General features: G+C 32.5%; 1 protein-coding gene across 2 annotated transcripts in view; it reads right to left on the bottom strand.

Annotated features, from left to right (window-relative positions):
- LOC118183190 (uncharacterized) overlaps positions 1-20,384 on the bottom strand; it is an 841,429-nt gene that overhangs the window by 488,939 nt on the left and 332,106 nt on the right. For both annotated transcript variants that reach the window (XM_085808383.1, XM_085808384.1), the window contains one exon: positions 19,768-19,901. In XM_085808383.1, coding sequence (XP_085664509.1) covers positions 19,768-19,901 — 134 coding nt within the window. The remainder of the gene's footprint in view (positions 1-19,767; positions 19,902-20,384) is intronic.

The following is a 20,384-nucleotide window of genomic DNA, read 5'->3' as shown; positions in this document are numbered from 1 at the left end:
TCAAGAACTCAATTACAAATTGTAAAACATATCTTTAAAGCTACCTACATCACCATATGTGTAATAATTTTATCCTCTGTTATTTGTTATTTTGTCAGATACTGATAAGAAGCCTCTCCAGCTGAGATGGAGAAAAAAGAAAAATGTAAAACTCAGAACTTAAACTTACCTGTTCTCTCTCTCTCTCTCTAATTTTTTTGGTGGGAGGGCATGATAGTATATTCTTACATTTCCAAATATGTAATATTTTCTGCAGGAATTGGAGAAACAATTTCCACAGTTGTTCTCAACACTGTTCCACAAAATCTCAATCCGATTACCATAATGATGAGCTATTTTATTCATTTCCATAATATATGTTGATTATTTTGCTATTCTTAATATTGCGTTCACATATTTTAGAACTCCAAACTACCTACTAAAATCAGATTTAACAGACGCAAAAATTTAAAGTTTCGAATTCAGTTATCCTTTTTTTTTTTTTTTTTTTTTCTTTTTTTTTTTTTTCTTTTTCTTTTTTAAGGAAAGGCATTAGTTCAATCCTGACCATTATCCTGTTCTTATTTCTTCTTTACTCCTAGGGAAAGAAGTGTTTCTTATATCTGCCACAGATATCTTTTAGTCAAGCGCTCAACTAAGAATCCAAAAGTTTTTGCATAGATTTGAGTAAATTATGGAAACAGAGCTTAAGCCATTTTATTGCAGAAAATTAGTGTTAACTCAATTTATACGTGCTTTATTTTCTGCTATCACCTACTACCGGAGATACGGACAAGAAGTGGAGTTTTATTTGCTGTAACAGATAGTTCCCGGAGTGGGAGTCACCCCGTGGGAAAACACTGGGCGCTGTAACAAATGATCAAAGAGGATTTCGCCAGTTCTGGACACGCAGGCAATTATTTAATTCAGTCGCAGGAAGATATATTATTTAAGGGATATAAAGCGTGATTCCTCTAATCCGATTCCGCATCTTTATTAAGATTTACAAAGGAATATGATACATAGTTTTCGATTGGATTCACCAAACCAAACAATAAACACCAATAAAGGGACGCTGATTCCAAGGTGCAAACAATTTATGTGATAAAACAACTAACCAGTAAAGATATAGACTGAATTTAAACAACATTTGTGATACCATTTGACAGATATTGGTAAAACATTAGATCAAAATTATCCTGTTTAACAATTTATTACCTGCTGCTTTCCCTGTCTTCAAGTCTATCGCTAATGTCAGATAAGTAACTGGATTTGTTATACTCATATCTTGCATTAATTTTGTGACAAAGACTTTAACCAAAATCACACAGAACTGGTGTAAATGGAAAAATGATCAGCCCACACAGTTGTAAAAATTTTTTTGTTTAATTAGAGAAGAAAAATAATTTTATATCATTTAACAGGAAAAGAAATTTTCGTAAGAAAAAACGCATAATAATCTTTCGAATTTTGAGTTTATATAGAAAAAATTTGAAAGGATTTTGGTACTACATAACCTTTTTTATAACTCATCAGGCGCATCTATTTAGCAATTATTATGAATTAATTTTTTAAACAATTATTACATAACAATAAATATTGCTTAACATAGCCAATCAAAATTGAAATTAGTGTGGATTCTAAGTTAAAAAGCAAACAAATATAAATTATTACATGGATAAGCAGTATTTTACCGTGGCGTAAAGTTCCGCGAAGTATATTAGCAATACTTTATTTTGCATAAGGGAATTTGAGATTTAATGTTTTCACGAATAATATATTTCTCTCGAATATCAAATAAATCGGGTTATTTCAGGCACTTTTCCTAATCTCATCTACGATAGTCTAAATACTTTTCAAGTTTGAACAGTTTTAATACTGCTCTAACACAGCTTTTTTTAAGAATTTTAATACATCTGTTATTTTAATACTATTAGAATACTCGGAGCAACTAAAATATTTATTTTATTCAGATAAAGCAAGTGTAAAAGATTGCGTCAGGGATGTTTTGTGAAGCATCTGGAATGTAAATGGTGTTGAAAACATTGAAGAGTTTGACATTATTACTAAATGCATGATATAAAAATACTATGTAATATAATGCTAATTTAGTGAGGTTCTAATTATCAGAAATATTCATTCAGTTACATAATTTTCATGGACATAGGAAAATTTTTTATCATGGGAAGAAAGTATTCAGGAAGCAGTGCCATATTATGCAATAAATAGGAATGGTACTTGGGGTTTCAGTTTGATTATTAAGAGATTCTGCTTGATTTATGACTTATAATTTTGCTTGGCTTATAATAAGTGGTTTCTGAGTTTCAGTATTGCTATGCTAGGCAATGGGAAAGAAGAGAGCTAAAATTTCCAAAATTCTTTCCTCAAACAGTATTTTACAGCTCATTTTGTCGTTTCCATTGGGCAAATGCTTTGAAGATGCTTCGAATGTGAATATGTATGGAATAGTCAATTATATTAAAGTACACAAAGGCTACATATCTCAGCTGCATCCTAATTTTGATTAACAGCCCTTCCCTGAGTATGTGCTAAATGACCTATACAGCATAAATTAAGAAATGTCCATCCTACCCAAGTACCATTTAAGGTTAAGCTGCATGGTTGCTTAAAGAGAGGATTCAGAAACCGCATCTTACGGTTTGTACACAGAACCATCCTCTAGTGCTCAGGGGGGAGAATTTCTTTTTATTTAGTCTCAATGGGCGAGTGACTTTTACACCTTTCACTTCCACGATACGGGATGTGTTTTGGACCATGCGTCAAATCCAAAGATATACGTTTTTTTTAGCTACCACAGTTCTCAAATTTGTTTTTAAGGAAAGCATTGCAATAAAGTTGTGATGCGAAGCATTTGAAGAGTGCAAATGTTAGTTTTATAGATTTTAACCATTAGATCACTGTAACGATTATATCATTTCCTTAATTTCTTTTATTTATTCTTGCGAAGCCGAGTGAAGCAAGCATCGATGCAGTACACTGGATGATATATAATTTCTAGACTTTGTATAAATCGTACAATTTTTTTTTTCAAAAATACTACTTTTGTCATGAATCAATTTTCATTTTTCTTTGATTTTACTCGAATATATGAATTACAGAAATGTAGATTATGGACAGTTTAATGTATTTTAATATTTAATCGATGTTACCGACCGAATCATCCATGTTTACATTTCCCGGATTACATTATATTTTTCTCGGATACTATCCGCCTGTACCGCTTATGCTTAGAGTGGTACAAGCGGATATCCTGTAACGCCCTAAGCAGCGGCATAAGGTCTCTAAGCATAAGGCGGATACCCTGTACCGCGGTACGCTCTAAGCCGATACCGCTTAAAGCGGTACAGGCTTAGAGCAGTACAGGCTTAGAGCAGTACAGGCGGATCTACGCCCTTAGATTTTGTAGTCATACGCTACACACCCTAGGACAACAGACGATCTGACGCAAAGGACTATGACCGAAATCAAGAGCATTGGTGGAACAGTGCTCCAATAAAAAGCTACGAACCTGATGGAATCAACTGTGTTTTTAGGAAAGGAAAAAGCATTTTTCAATATTTAATCGCCCGCATTAATAATCTGTCAAAGCTATTCTTACCTGTGAGATGCACTAAGTTGCTTTTAGTTTTATTTTTGTTCAAAAGCTCACAACCGGCGCAGCAATAAGACAGCTGAACACTGGTAGTCTGAATCTCACTAAAATCCAGGCAAATGGGATAGCTGTAGGGGTATAATAGTGGTTTTCCTATGCGTAGCGTCAACATTAGCCGTTACCTTAGGAAGCCCTGCACGAAGGCATTCCATCCTTTCGTGTAAACTAATCAATAATCATCATTTTTGTTCAGATTAATCAATAATAAAAATATTTGTTTTTTATGTAAAACCCTAAAGAATTTCTTCGCTTGCGGATATTTTAAAGCGGAGTGAGAGAAAACTCACTCTAATAAGAGCAGAAATTATTTATTCGCTAGAATGGTGAATAATTAAAAGATACGGAAAAATGGATATTATCTCAGAATTTTAGAAAGAGACCTTTTGAATCTATTTGTCACATATTCATTTCTTACAGAGAGAACAACAGTACATAACAGTTTATAAACATAATTTCTCAGAAAGAACGATTAACCCTTTACACAAATTTTTAAATGCTGATTGTAAGAAGTTCATACGATTTATTTGAAATAATCAAATCTATACACATAAGGCGAAAATAAAATTCTTATACGAGTGTATCTGTCCTCGTTTTAAATGAAATATATCCGAATTTATTCATTACCAAAAACAAATTCGAGGATTTTTCAGGCACTTAACCTCAGCTGGTCAACTTTAGGAAGCCGTACCGTGCCTTTTGACTTCACTGAATATCACAAATCATGATGATCCGAGAAGTGAGTTTTTTCTTAAGATCTTAAACATGGAATCTTTGTAACTTTTCAGGAAAGCAAGACGATCAAATAACCTGTTTACCAGTATTCATTCAAGTTCAGAACTGTTGGCAAAGGCTATGAAACGGAGTTAAAAAAAAAAAAAAAAAAAAAAAAAGAATAATCACAGCATATTTTGAATATTTCAAAAGAAAGCTTTTGATTACGGACTTGGATCTCGAACAAGATGGGGAGGGAAAAAACACAGAACGTGCCAAAGCAGACGATGGCTTTCGTTTCTCCTGCATGAACCGAGTCTACAAGTGTAGGGGTAAAAAAAAAAAAAAAAGGAGGAAAGAAAAATGTTCGCTGTAGTCTCTCGTGTTTGTATGCCATCACCCGAAGTTGGTAAAAGTCTGAAACGATCTGAAATCGGAAGGGGAAGATACCCTTTGGAGTAGGAGGACTTCAACAATACCACAGCATAAGCATTATACACGCGTTTATTTTTGCAAAGTGGAAAAAACAAAACTTCTCCGGCGTGACTCGCGAAGATACGGGGAATAAAAACATCCACTCGTAAACTGAGAAGGCGGATAAATGAGCGTTTAATGTCTTCCAAAGGAGAAGCGAACTGTATCTATCTGCAAAGATCATAATGTTCGGTCGTCACGCGAACCGTACTTTAAATGCTTTAAAAGAAAGTTCTGACACAAATCTCCAATTTTTATCCTGCCTATCACCATCATTTCTGGAAAGGAAGATAACCTGCTTAGACGGACTTCACGACTGCACAAAAAAGTAAGCAAATATCACTTTCGAATTAAATCCTAGTTAGTTATATCTCTCTTAGAATTCCAAATTTTACTCAGTTTGGGAACTTTAAACGTCCTCTTCATCATCATCATCTTCTTCTTCTGCTTTTTTTAAGTGATTAAAACAACATTTGTTTGCAAAGAAATAGATATTTTCGCAGTGAGGCTATTTCATAGCGATTCTAGTTTTACCACACACACTCCACTGACCAATTCATTTGAATAATGCACACTATTATTTTGTTAGGATGAAAAACATTTTGTCCGAGTCACATCGTTACTTAAGAGTTTTTCCATGCAGCTTATAAGGAATTAAAATATTTTCTCTTATATGTCCTTGTATTGTAAGGGTCAGCAATTTGGATAACGCGTAAATAAAACATGGAAGGTCTCAGGTTCTATTTCCAGCCACAGCATGGATTATTCCAAAATTACGGCTGGCAAAATAGCCGGTGGCATTACAGTGGCATCTTAAATAAAATATGGTGGAGAACGGTGATAATATAAGAATTACATTATTCCACCATGTTGAGTGTAAGAATTAGTGGCAGCCATTTTGAAAAGACGGCAATATTTGTGGGAGGTTGCAATGGATTTCCGTTTGCCCTCGAGGTTGATAAGTGCCCTTTGTAATGATTAGGTATGAGAACAACCAGGAGTTTTATTACATGATTTTTCAAAATTATACAGTCCAAGACAATTCGGCTAAGTGGAAGAAACCTACTTTTTAGCGTTGCTTTAGTTTCACAAACACAGTTTGTTGAATTCTAAATCTGTACTTTCATCTAAGTTGATTAGCCAGAACAATAACTCACGACCGCGTTCTCCTATTTAGCACACTAGCAAAAATTCCGAGGTAATAGTAAGACCCGCGAGATTAAACAACTCGATCATTATTATCATCAGCTACTTAATTTTGTGATAAAGTAGATCAGGCATTGTTAACTTGACAGAAGACTCTAAATTGTTATCTTCATCACAGTTCATTCAAACAGTGTCAGAATAAATTAATTAGTAAAACAAATATAAATGTTAATATAAATATTCTTCTTCCGTCCATAATAAGTCTTGTAATTATGAAAAAAATGTCGCGCTTAGAAAATATTGGTGTTTTCAATTTGGTACACTGCCGAAAAAAAAACAAAGAAAAAGGGACAGTGCTATATCTCCCGTTCTACTGGGCCGATTAACAAAATTCAAACTGCGTTTTTCATGTCTCGAAAGAGCGACTTAGGATATATATTAGATTTATATATAGCAATGATATAACATAGGTATTTTGACAAAAATCGTACTTTTTCTGAAATAACATACCAATTTTTTTTTCATTAATTCGATTCTACGACTCAATTTAAGCCTAGATATAAAATTTTGTAAAATTTGGTGCGAAACTTAAGGAGAAATTCAAAAATTTGTCTTGGTGAAATTTTTTCAGTTTGGCCAAGAATAATTCACTTGGCGAACTTCTTAATATATGGCAACCAATTTTCCTTTCCCTTCCATTATGACGGAGGGGAAAAAAAGGCACTTGCTTCCTATCTTTTTACATTGTGGAATGAGCGGAAAAAAAAGTTACATCGTTTCTACTTCCAAATAGTTTTAGCAAAGTGTCTAAACCACATCTGATATTTTATCGCTTTCAACAAATATGCCAAATTTCAAAACGGGCCAATATATAAACTCACGTATATCTTCAGAAATTTTGAATAAAAAAACTGTAATTTTTTGCAGGTATGCTTAGAAATACATCTAGTTTAAGATGACGGTAAAGTTTTTATAGATTATAATTCAAAATGTTTTTGAAAAATTTATAAAAATTATTTAAAAATACAAATTTCAAAAATAAATCATAAAAAAATGGGTGAATTTTATTTGGAATGAACCTAAATTTCAAAATGTGAAAGGAAGAATCAAATAAGTTTAATAAAAAAAAGAGAAATTAATAAAGATACCAAACTCAATTAACATTGAGGAGCTAAAATTTTGAGAGCCAATTTTTTAAAAACTACTCGTGCGATTTTTACAAAACTTTATAGTTTGACGTAATTTGAGTCGTAGAATTGAAATATGGAAAAGCATTGGCATGTTATTTCAGAAAAAGTACGATTTTGTGTCAAAATACCTGTATTAGAACCACGCTATATAGAAATCTAATACATATCCTAATTCACGCTTTCGAGACATAAAAAACGCAAGTTGAATTTCGTCATTCGGCCCAGTAGAACGGGCTATAAAAAAACTGCCCTCTTTTTTTTTTTTTTTTTTTTTTTTTTCGCAGTGTACATAAGCAACTCCGCAAAATAAAATCTAGTATAATTCAGAAAACGGAATGCTTTATAAATATTGATAATATATGATAAACTGACAATTTGCAGTTTCATTGAGTTAACAAACACTGAATCTATTAAACCATACTTATAAACGTCAGTTTAATGGTAATAATTACCATTGAATTATCGTTGTATTTTGCGACACACCAGTACCCCCTTTCTCTGTTTCTTTAAAACTTATTTCAGTTATTGCGTTAGCACGTTTTTACTTCCCCCCTCCCAGATATCTATTTCTTATATGAGGCCAGTCTATAATTCTGATTATCTTATTAAGTATATTTATATATTTACTTCCATTAAAACTATATAATCAGATTATACATTTATAACATTTAACCCCGAGAGTTATACTAAAGAAGATCTGAAGAACAACACACAAAATTACCCTATATTTCTAAAGGTAACACAGTCTTATAAAAAAGCTGCCTATTTTACTAGCACCAGATGTGTTATTAGTCTCAGACCTCCCTTTTTTTGTGCGTATTTACTAGCACAAGATGTGCTATTAGTCTCAGACTTCCCTTTTTTGTGCGTATCACTTTTGTGTTCATATTACTTTTCATATGTTGTCACCAAATGGTATCACCATTTTTAAAGAAGTAACACACCAAATATAAAAAAAAATTGCATGATAAAAGGTAGTTGCCGCCAAATGTTATCGACTTACATTATTTTTAAAGAAATAATATAGCGAATATAAAAAAAGTGTGGTAACATTTAATACTTTAAAGGGAATTCTAAAGAAATACAATATAAAATATTTTTAACTTCCACGCGCTAGTTTGTTGCCGTTTGGCGAAGAGTAATACATTTCTTCTTTCTTTTAAATTTAATTTGCCTGTTATTGGTTCACAAACTAAGCGATATGCAAGCAGTAAAAGCAAATTTTTAATCTTTCTGATTACTTACCGGCTGAGCCCATGAAATTACTTTATCTGGATTTATTAAACGTATTATATATATATATATATATATAGTCCTTTAGTAACTAGTTTAGGCGGCGGAATACACCAGCAGCTAGTGAAGCTAGTGATACACCAGCGGCTAGTAAAGCCGGTGGTGTATTCCAGCGGCTAGTAAAGCCGGTGGTGTATTCTGCTGAAAAGTGAAATGGGTAACAAAAGTGAGGTTTGAGAATAATAGGCCATTCTCAGCTATAAAATGCTGTATGCTGTATTGTAACACATAACTCTCTATCAAAATTTATACACATATAATGTTTTTTTTTTTTTTTTTTTTTTTTTTTTTAAATTGTGATTTTGCTGCTGAATGTTATGTGGCGTATGCGGGAATAAAATGATGTTTAATAATAAAGAATTAAAAAAAAGTTGCGTCAACAGAAGCGAATCCTTATATTAAGCAGAATATCTCACGGAAGTACTGAATTCATCTTCTCATATTAGACTGATTATAGCAGTGACGAGACACTTCTTATTGTCTTACTGCACATCTAAGAAATGGCCTGACATCTAAAATAATTCAAAATAATCAAATAATCTAAAATAACTGCATCGTGATCCCACCGGAAGTAGACAGAATAGTCTGATGCAATAAATGTCTGTAGACTCCGGGATCTAATCCATAGATCTGAAATGATTAAAAGAACAATCGGGTAAAAAATGACGAAAGAACTCATTGAACAGTTGTAATAAACAACACTGTATCGTTCGCGCCAAAGATGCTTTACAACGTCTAGACGATGCAATGATTTAAAGGCGAGCTAACGTTTTGGAGACTATAACCCTGTTTAATCTCTTTAGAATTAAGCACAGGACTTTAACTGCAGTGAAAGCACCACACAGTACACTGACACGAGATTATTCAGTTTCCGATGATTGTGCATTTTTCGTCATGGTGTTATAAGTTAATCATCAGATTAAAACAAATTTTTCACTTAAGAACATTTTAGGCATTAATATTCAAAAAACAGTTGGCATTAAAAATCTCAGAGTATTATTTAATACTGACGCCTTTTCTTATAAGAATACAGGCCTGTCTTTTACTATTTTTAAATACATTTTGGAAAAAAAAAACATTGAATTATTAATGAAGAAATATTTCTATTTATCAAATACATATTTTTAGCTTCAATAAATTAATAACTTCATGTTTAATGGCTAAAGCTGCGAAACACTCGTAGTTTCCCTCAGGTTCTGTTGCAAGTATTTGAACGGATTGACTATGTGAGGCTTTCGTGGTTTCCTCAAGTTCAATGAAAATACGGATCAACTTGCCTTAGTGAAGCTTCCACAAAGACATCCATTCGCATGTGCAAAATGTCATTTGCTTATTACTAATTTACATATTAAAACTGTTTCATGAATAAGACTTTTTATTACTTTTATAACGTTACATATGACACCGTCTTCAAGAAAAAGTAGCCCATATGTAACGTATATATGAGCCACTTTCCCTTAGAAAGTCTTCCACGAAGGCATCCCTTTCCTTAAGCAGATAGATCTCGAGTGATTTGCCACAGTTAAAAATACCATACCGTATCAAGAAAAAGTAGATCGATAGTATAATGTAAAGTTAAATGGAATAATCTCTTATAAAAGTAGTTCTCCATTAATAGGAGTTTCAAATGGCTTCTATAGTCCCCTCGTAAGTGGCATATTACCTGTTATCATTTTGTTTCCTATGCAAGCCAAATTTAGCCAGGTACATTCTAAGCAAAAACATAGCGATTGAAAAAAAGATTTGCTTTCTCGTCTCGCTTTCTGCTTTAGTAATATTCACCGTGACATTGTTTATTTAATCCAAAACCAACTAGTGACGTATTTATCTCTTTAACTACAAAACTTTTTTTTTCCATATTTCTAGGTTTAATTATAAATTCAATTCTTTTTATTCGGTTTATAATATTTTTTTTGACAATTATTCAACCAATACCTGATTTCTTCAAACACGCCCTCATATACGTAATCTAATTTTTACATTGCTCCCCCCCCTTCCCTGTTCAGTCGGATTACAATAACGCAACAAATTCAAACGTACTCGGCGGTTTTTCTCCGAGAAAACAAAGACAAAACCAGCCCAAGAGCAAGGTAATCATTATGGTAAAAATAGAACAAAACAAAAAAAAAAAAAAAAAAAAAAAAAAAAAAAAAGAAAGAAAGAAAAACAAGGAGATGGAAAATTAAGTTATAACTGCGCTTACGGGTGCTTTGTTGTCATCCTGAAGAGCTAATAACATTTAAAATTCGTCGCACGCTTCCCTAAAGATAAACGTCGTCTTTCTTTTTCACACGGGCCTTATTGATAGTTTTTTCTACTTCATTCGGCCTTGGCTAATGAGGGGAGCACTTTAAATACATTACAGCAACCCTTTGAAACCAGGAACCTTTTTCGGAGGCGTCACACAAGTTTCAACAGCTTGCATCTGAGCGAAATGGAGGTGAGAGTAATAATACGAAAGAGATGAGGAATTCAAACAAAGAAATTCTTTTTCCAGTTTTTATTCTCACTACCATTCAGACTGAAAAGTCCTCTGGGCGTTAATTATTCCATAGTAACTAACACTCATAAAAAGAAAAAATTCAATCGCTTATTTTTCTGCAGTATTCAATGCTAGCATCGTTACCATGTGAAATGACTTGAAAGAGATTCCATTTTGAATAACGGCGGCGTAAGCTAAACACAGAATTTAGATAAATCAGTAAAAATATCTAACTAATACATTCATGTATTATTTTCATAAAATTTATTCTTTTAATTATTCACTACATTATAACATGATTTCAGAACCATGTAAACAGAATAATTAGAAATGCAACGCATCAATATATATATATATATATGGAGAGAGAGAGAGAAAGCGAGATTTTGAAAAAAATAATTAATAATTATCATTAATTGAGCAAAATGCTTTGTTTAATTAAATAATCAAGAAAGACATAAATAAAATAGAATTATTATCCTTTTATAGCGGTATACTTACAGGACAATACAAGATAATTTAATATATATATATATATATATATACACATTCCAAAAACTTTTAAATCAATACTAAAATAAAAATAAATTAATGCCAAAAAATCACATAATATCAAATAATACTCGAATCAGTGGAGCCCTGACTTTGAATTACATCTGGATGAAAACAAAACTAATTAAACAAAATAAAATTTAAAAGAAATATTTTAAAATAAAAGTTAACTAAATGAGAATATATTAATACAAAATAAAAAGTTTTTAATAAAAATAATTTAAAAAAATGGTAAAACTTTATACACTTTTATATACTTTTATGGGCATCTGGAAGCCCAAATTTGGAATTTGTTTTATTATCTATTTCATATTTAGTAAAGCATTTATGGGTTTTTGATGAAGAAACTCAACGATTTCAAAGCGAGCAATAGCAACACTGTGCGAAAAAAAAATATTTTTATCTTCAACGCGCGAGACTGTATCGGAAATTCTAACGATATACTCTTTTAAATATTTTGTGACAGTGCTGTTTAATTGAATTGTATGGTTTAAGTGTGAAGAACATGTTATTTAATAAATAAATGTAACACACGAAGCGTTACAAAAACGCCCCGTGGGTGTAATATAAAATCTGAAAACTTTCAGACTTTATTATTATTATTATGATGATTATTATAAAGACAAACAACCTTATAGGACTGTCTTGGTGTGATTTTAGTGAAAATTTCATGAGGGGCTTCACAGCTCAGGGAGTTAAAAGAAAAGGCAAGGTTACATTTTCTAAATACATGAAATACCTGGATTTAAAAACTTAAGCACAAAATGCATACTTTTTAATGTATATTTTAGATTGTGGCTTTAGTGCACATATCAAATGTTCCGAAAAAATCCTAAATGATTATATGCCAGGTACATATACATACACAGAAAACATTTTCCAAAAGCATAGTTTAAAATACACCTGAATAACATATCTTTCATTCGCAGATTAGTTAATAAAACGTTAATTATTAGTAAAATGAAAATTTAATTATCAAGCAAACTGAAGTTCCCATATTTAATAGATATAATTTATACGCATCATGCAAATAGAAGTAAGAATAATTAAAGGCACTGAAATAATAAATTGTGAATAAAGAACATATAAACCAGAAACAACGCAAATATACATTTAAATTACAGTTAAAAGGGTAATTCTGTTTTATCAGAAATTTCAAGTGTTTATACATGGCCTGAACTCTCGGCCCTCAATAAAATAAATAAGTTGCATCAAAATGAAATTCTAGAGAAATATATTCCTGCACTGATTATTAGGCACACGTCGTGCTATATTACACTCATCTAAGAAATGTTTTAAAGGTCAAGAAGTTTTGTGCCTTTGACTGGTTTTGACGTTAAAAACTTCTGCTACTTCTTCGACTTTTCATTTTTTGCTTAAGCGAACATACTATCATAAAACAATTATATCTTTTTTCAAACTACAGCTAAGGTAGTACTGAAAGCATGTTTTCAATAATTTTTAGGTTATACTATCAACCGGACTCCAGATAACTAGAGCTTCACTTATGCAGATTATTTTCTTTCTTTCTATGTGAAGAAAAATTAAACTTGTTATTTCATTCATTTCTGTTGATTTAAATAACAGAAAATGATAACATCATACATACTTTTAAAGAGCTCTAAAATTAATTCACATAAAATACGCTCCGCAGATTCAGCAGCGAAACATATGATCCTTCTAACTTATTTACATGAATGTCAAGAAAAATGTTAGGGCAAATAGTTAATAATTGCCATCATAGCGTTAATTTGTTATTTTACGTCACTGAAAAATCATACATTATTTTAATTTTAGTTGAAGAGAAAAAGTTCACCCATTTTGAATTCCGCAAATAAAAAATTATTTGGTGCACTAAAATATAAGATTATATAATTAGGTACGATCTCTCTCTCTATGCAAATAAAAGTTAATTCCATCATTTTATTTTAACTGAAATAGATACAGACTGTCTGTTTAGGCAAGTATAATTTCATTATTTATTTTATCCAAAAAGTGTGTTTCATATTTTGTTTTGCGGAAATAAAAATACTTTTTTTTTAACTATATAATTTTAGTTGAAGTAAAATACTGTAAACGGAAATTAAAATTCTCTCAATTGCATGACAATAAAACAAATTTAACGAGTAAAAATAAATTAAAATTAATCAACTCATTTATAAAATGAATTAAAATTAAGCAACTCAGTTATAAAATAAATTAAAATTAAGCAACTCTGTTATCCGGATGGGATGACTTCATTGGTTCAGATATTTGGAGTTCAACTGCATATACGCGTAATGATGTAAATTCTGATCATTGAATAATTTTTATTTTTATTCTGAAGTGTGCTACCGTTTCACCACGAAGGCATGCTGGTAGGAGGAAGAAAATGCTTTATAACTTTAATAACTATTAACAGATTTACCCATGGATCTTAAATTCTATCAGCGTTTTTCAAGTTCATCTTCCCGAAAACGACTATTTTCTTAAAATTTCATTTTCCAAAAATGGGTTATTCTGGTTCGTATCATTTGGTTAAAACTGAATTAGATTATTTAATAAGAATATACACAATTGAGAATTTTTCAAGTGAAACTGGAACTAAAATGCTATTTTAAGTTGGTACGTTTCTTCTTTCTTATATATACAAAATAACTGATTTATGAAATAAAATTTAATGTTAATAATAATCAAATACAAATTAGCTGTCGCTAAAAGCATTTATTATTATGCTTAAAAGAAACTTTATGAATTAACGAGAGAGATAACATCAATGAAGAATGATACGGAAAACATGTCTGATTGATAGAAACTAATACTTTTTTTAACTCTTTAGTCTCAGTTTCTGCATTTTCTCCCTAAATGCAAGGGGGATTAGCAGAAACTCATCGCGCATCCTCTTACCAGCCATGGCAACTTCCAGATTCGTATTAATTATTTTGAAGTGAGAAACCCAAGCCTCATTTTTAATGCGAAACGATGATATTCAGCTTGTCAAAGGAGTCCTGAATGGGACTCCTGTTAGAAGACGAGACAAATGTTTCTCAAGAGAACTGCGATTCAATTTATAGCTCGCCAGAGGAGCCGAAAAAATGAGCAGGGAAATAAATGGGGGGACAAGCAAAGAAAAACATGAACAAACTCTGCTGCCAACGCATATGTTTTGCAGCCCATTCTCACAGTTCTCAGTTATCCTGGTGACGAAAGTCTTAGCGGAGGAACCAAACATGCGGTTTGGTCAGGATGATTTAAAATACTCTTATCAATGGCTGCAAGACATAAATAAAACACATGAGCGAGATACTGACATTTCTTTTAAGTTCCCACAACGAATTGCGTAGCAGTTTGCCTTCTAATAATCTTCTTCAATGCTAATCTTTATCACGTGTAATCGCACATTATAAGCTCCATTTTGTTATGAACTTTGGGCATCTTTAAATAAGAATAATGCTTTTCAAATAACCTTTGGTGGAACCCTAAGATTCCGTAACATTTGACATGGTTTTCCGCAGTAATATCTGAAAAGGGGCTGAGACTTGATATAAATATTTTATTTGTATAATTGAATTTTTTTAGACATTTATTTTGTATCCCAAAATTTTGTTTCCCAAAATTCTCATCTAATAATTGCAGTAGAAGATGCATCGCCATTCAGAACAGTCTATTTATATTGCCACGATTTCAAATAATAATATATTCAGTCCTTCTATCCATATTAATTATTAGAAAAAAGATAATTTGGATTCAACTCTGTTTGGTTTTTGGTAAGAATTAATCCATTTCTTTAAACTGGAATTAATCCCTTTCTTTACACTGAAATAGAATCACCTATTATATTTAAGCAAGTTACCTATTATATTTAAGCAAGGCAACGTTTGAACACGTGTTCAGAAGAACTTAGGATAGAAACATATGAATTGCTAATCCTTAATCGTAGGAGGCAATGCAGTCGGAATATGTAAATCAGATAGACTGCATGCTAAATTGTCAGTTCTGAGAAATTTTATTGCATAAATTCTGGAGTACAATGATTTATCGAAATTAATTATAGAGATGTCGGCAAAATGTTTTTCAGGCTAAGCGGTGTGATGCTTTAAATATTACGCCAAATTTAAAAGAATTTTCCAAAGGAGGAAAATAAGGATGTGTGAGATTCAGAATTTCAGTTATATTTTATACAATGCGTTTTCTTCAATATTAAAACTTGAATGTTTATTGAAATTATATATTTCTGATATGTTGAATGCATTGCATGGTTTAAAATAGCTTTAATGACCTTATTTTATTTTTTAAAGCACTTCTATTTAAATTTTACGTGCAAAAATATTATCTAAGCATCCCTAAATGTGTTAACGAGCCAGAGAGAACTCCGCTAAAAATCAAATTGGGAAGTTCTTATAAGATTTAACAGGATAAAAATATTTATATGTCAGAGAAGAAATGCTGTCCACAAGCGAAAATTGATTGCTTACATTAACATTTTACATTGTATATTTATTGTATATTTTACACTGTATATTTATATATCACACGATGGAATACTTTAAAGGTTCTTGCAGTCTAATGTTTATTAAATGCTTCGCAAAGAGTTTATAATTTTAAATTTAGAAACGAAAATAGATCCTACTTTATGATTAGCAGATGGACATATAAGGGCGAGTCAAATGAAAGTGAGCCAACCCCTCCTCAGCAAGAATGGTTCGGTCCAGGCGCGAAAGTGTGATGTTAAACTTCTTTAAGGCGCTCTTACACTGGGTTGAAGACGGTAGCGTGACATAATGGACGCTCCAAAAGAGGAACAGCGTGCTGTGGTCAGGTTTTTGACAGCTGAAGGTGTTTCACAACATGAAATTAGTCGCCGTATGACTGCTGTGTACGGTGAACATTGCATCGCATTGGCCACTGTGAAGCGTTGGAGCAAACGGTTCAGAGAAGGACGTGAAAGTTGCAAAGACGATCCAAGACTGGGCCAAAGCCACCTTGCAATCACCCCCGACACAATTGCACAGGTTGATGAGCTGATTAGACAAGAACGGAGGATAAGCATCGATGAACTGGCAGAGCGTGTGAACATCAGTCACGGTTCGGTTCACACCATAATTCATGATCATCTCGGTTATCGGCTTTTGTGTGCTCAATGGATGCCCAAGATTTTGAACAACCGCCAGAAGACGGAGAGGTTCGGCGCTGCTTTGACTCATCTCATTCGGTATCAGAATGAGGGTGACGACTTCTTGTCTGCAATTATGACCGGAGACGAATCATGGTGCCACCACTACGAACCTGAAACACGCCGGCAAAGCTTACAGTGGAAACATTTGAATTCACCACCCCCGAAGAAAGCAAAGGCTGTCATTTCCTCGGGAAAGGTGCTATTGACTTTTCTTTTCGATCGTCAGGGGCCATTACTGATTGAATTTGCTAAACGTGGAGAGACTATCAATAGTTCGCGATATTGTGCAACGCTGGATCGGCTGCGTGTCGCAATCAAGAACAAACGACCTGGAAGATTGACGAATGGTGTGATCTTGCTACACGACAATGCTCGTCCCCACGTCGCTGATGTGGTTAAGACACAACTGGCAAAGTTCAAGTGGGACACGCTGCAACATCCTCCATACAGCCCAGATTTGTCGCCATGCGACTTTCACATTTTCGGGAAACTGAAAAAACATCTCAAGGGTACCAGATTCGTGTCGGACGACGCCGTGAAGGAGTCGGTTACAGACTTTTTGAATCGACAGCCCAATGAGTTTTATGAGACGGGTATCACGCGGCTCATTTGTCAATGGGATAAATGTCTCAATGTTCATGGAGACTACCTTTAAATAAAGTACTCTGTTTGTCATATATTCGCATTGGCTCACTTTCATTTGTTGCAAATTTATGAAAGTTTTGGCTACCAATAATAAGCAAACAGTTTTCATTTATAACTACCTAAATAATAGAAAAGAACTGTTCGCAAAATCTCATCAACTTTACAATTATTATTATGTAATAGATATATAATTTTCATTAAGATTAAAGAAAGGGAAGTGCGGTATAATAACAGAAAATGTTATCATATTACGCACAAAAGAGGGTTTTTTTCATTTAAAGACACATGCACGTTTCGAGAGCATTTAGGCTAACGCCACATTGTGCTAAAATATTTAAAAACAGCATATCTTTAGAATTTCTGATAGACAGTCTCGTGCACTGGAGATGATAATATTTTATTCCCTACAGTTTTGCCACTGCTCGCTTTGAATTGTTGAGTTTTTTAATCCAAAATTCGTTAAATTTTTATAAAATACGAGACAGACCATAAAACAAATTCCAGATGCGTGGAGGACTATGTTATTCAAAAATTGATGATTCTAGGTACTGTTGTTTTTTCATAGTGCGAGAAACACACATACATTTAAGTAGATTCTTCATTATTTAGTTTCTTTAAACATAATACAGGGCGATAATATTTGGTGGCAACAATTTGAGAATTGATTCAGGCATTCGACGCAAAATGCCGGTTTGAAACTAATAGCCTTTCCAGGCTAACGCCCATTTAGGCTAATAATGTTGGCAGTAAACATGTGAGAGGCGGATATTTAAATTTTTTTCTGCGTACGCAGAACAAAAAATTTCATACGGATACTAACAAGTTCAAAATGAATTTAGTATTTAAACATAAACCTTCTAACAAAAGTTGTATACAGAGATTTCAAAAATTAAGGATGCTCGTATTTACGTACAAAATGTTACGCTTAATTTGGTAGATAGAAAGCAATAGATATAAAATAAAAAAATAGTAATTAAGCATAAATACAGATATTTCTTCAAGTGTTTGTAAAAACAAATATAAATAATAATTCGCATGTCATTTCTGAAGACCTGCTGAAGTATTCAGGCAAATTTTAATGTTAATAAAAACTGAGACTAACTATACCACAGAAAAAGTATGATAAATCACACTACGATTTAAAACTCAAGATAAAAATTACTAGAACACGGGGGGGGGGTAAAGCATCACTCTCGGTATTCTTAAGAAGGAATAAGACGTTGAGAAAAAACCAGACTGATATAAAAGACTTCTCTTAAAATCGTTAATATTACAAGACAAATAGATATTTTTATTAAAAAAATAACTGAAAGATGCAAAAGGTATTGCCTAATTGACATTAAAGGTAGAATAGGAATTGGAAGCATGACATTATCAACGCAGCTGTAAAATAAAAAAAATCATCAAAGAAATACAGTTGAAATCAAAAATATGTGCGGTAAACCATACTAAGGAACCTCTATAGCCATACCTAAGTTTTTTCCAACTCAAATTGTACCGATATTGTTCAAAAAATTGGCTATAACAGCTAGGCGATAGCTTGGAAAAAACTCTTCATCAGACTACAAAATAAATGCGTACGTTTTAAAACTTACTAAGACATACATATTAAAGCCTACAGCTCGTGTAATCTACATCAAATTTAATATTTTTGGTGGCGGTGACGATTTTCTTGTTTCAAGGAAACCGAACGCAAGTCTACTAAGACACACATATTAAAGCCTACAGCTCGTGTAATCTACATCAAATTTAATATTTTTGGTGGCGGTGACGATTTTCTTGTTTCAAGGAAACCGAACGCAAGTCTTAACAGAACCATATAATTCTAACTGTCAGACATGGAGGCAGATACGTAATGGAATGGAGCTATATGATTGCAATCACATGCATGCATGGTAACATAAATGTTTCCGTTTACACACTTTAACTATACTTTAAAAAAATCCTCAAAGACATTATTACTAATTTAGGCTTATGCAGAAGCTTCAGATTCCAAGAAGATAACAAATCGAAGCGTGAGATTCATAATTTAAAATTACGGTATAGTTTTTAGCTTTGTTAAATGCACACCACTCCTCAAGCCCAGATATAAATATCATAAAACATTTATGGTATGCACATGAAACATATATATATATACTCGTATATATATATGAATATTTTAAAAAGGAACCAAAATAGTTTGAAACCTCTCCTGGAAGAAGTATAAGACAAAATACCTCCAGACACTACAGCTTGGTGGAGTTACTCCCACAGCCCTTGGAGATTATTATAAGTTTCATGCAGGTAAACACTGTTAGCTTGGATAAAATAGGAAAAATTCCTTTATTTTTAATTTTGTCACAAAAGTTTCCAATTGCTTATTTAAAATTTTACAGTTTAAGTCGTTATTTTAAACTTGGGCTTACCTAAGTTATTTTAAAACTACTTAAGCATAAGCAAGTTTGCAACATTTGTTTTGCCTCACCTGATACATTTTCTTTAGCTGACACACATCTTGGCTCACCAGCTCAGCAGATTTGGCAGCATATTCTCTGTCAGAGTCGCCACATTCTGATGGAGGGCTTCCACGTCCGTCTTCTTCACCAGGGCGGAAAAGGCCTGATACAAAACAACAGAGATTTAAACAAACAAAAAAAAAAAACAAAAAAAAAAAAAAAAAAAGCACTCAAATTTAAACACAAATGGAACGTTATTAACGTACAGAAAAGTCACATACGAATTATATAGCCTCCATATAAAAGTTTTATATTACATAAAAAGAATTTTCAGTTCCAAAGTGATGTTTAACATGCAGTTTTCCAAAATACCTTCTAATCAGTTGCTTAAATAACAAGAGATAATCCCATCGTATCCATGTCATTACAATAAAAATGACTATTTCAGAAAACAAAAATGTAGCTTCTAGACTAAGTATGAAATACAGCGTCAGCTTTTTATAATCCCAAAACTTTTAGGGCATATGATGAGAAATATTTTTGTCTCATGACTTATAGTTCTCAGTCAACTTTATTCTTTCCGAAATACCCACACTTTCCGTAATCTAATGCCATTTATCAGCGAAATTGAGTAGTAGTGAAGGGA

The sequence above is a fragment of the Stegodyphus dumicola genome, chromosome X1 (assembly GCF_044657685.1).
Source record: "Stegodyphus dumicola isolate Sdum_Otavi_A_Nest chromosome X1, ASM4465768v1".
Lineage (NCBI taxonomy): Eukaryota > Metazoa > Arthropoda > Arachnida > Araneae > Eresidae > Stegodyphus > Stegodyphus dumicola.
The sequence above is the reverse complement of the archived record's forward strand: the minus strand, read 5'-3'. Positions and strand labels throughout refer to the sequence as shown.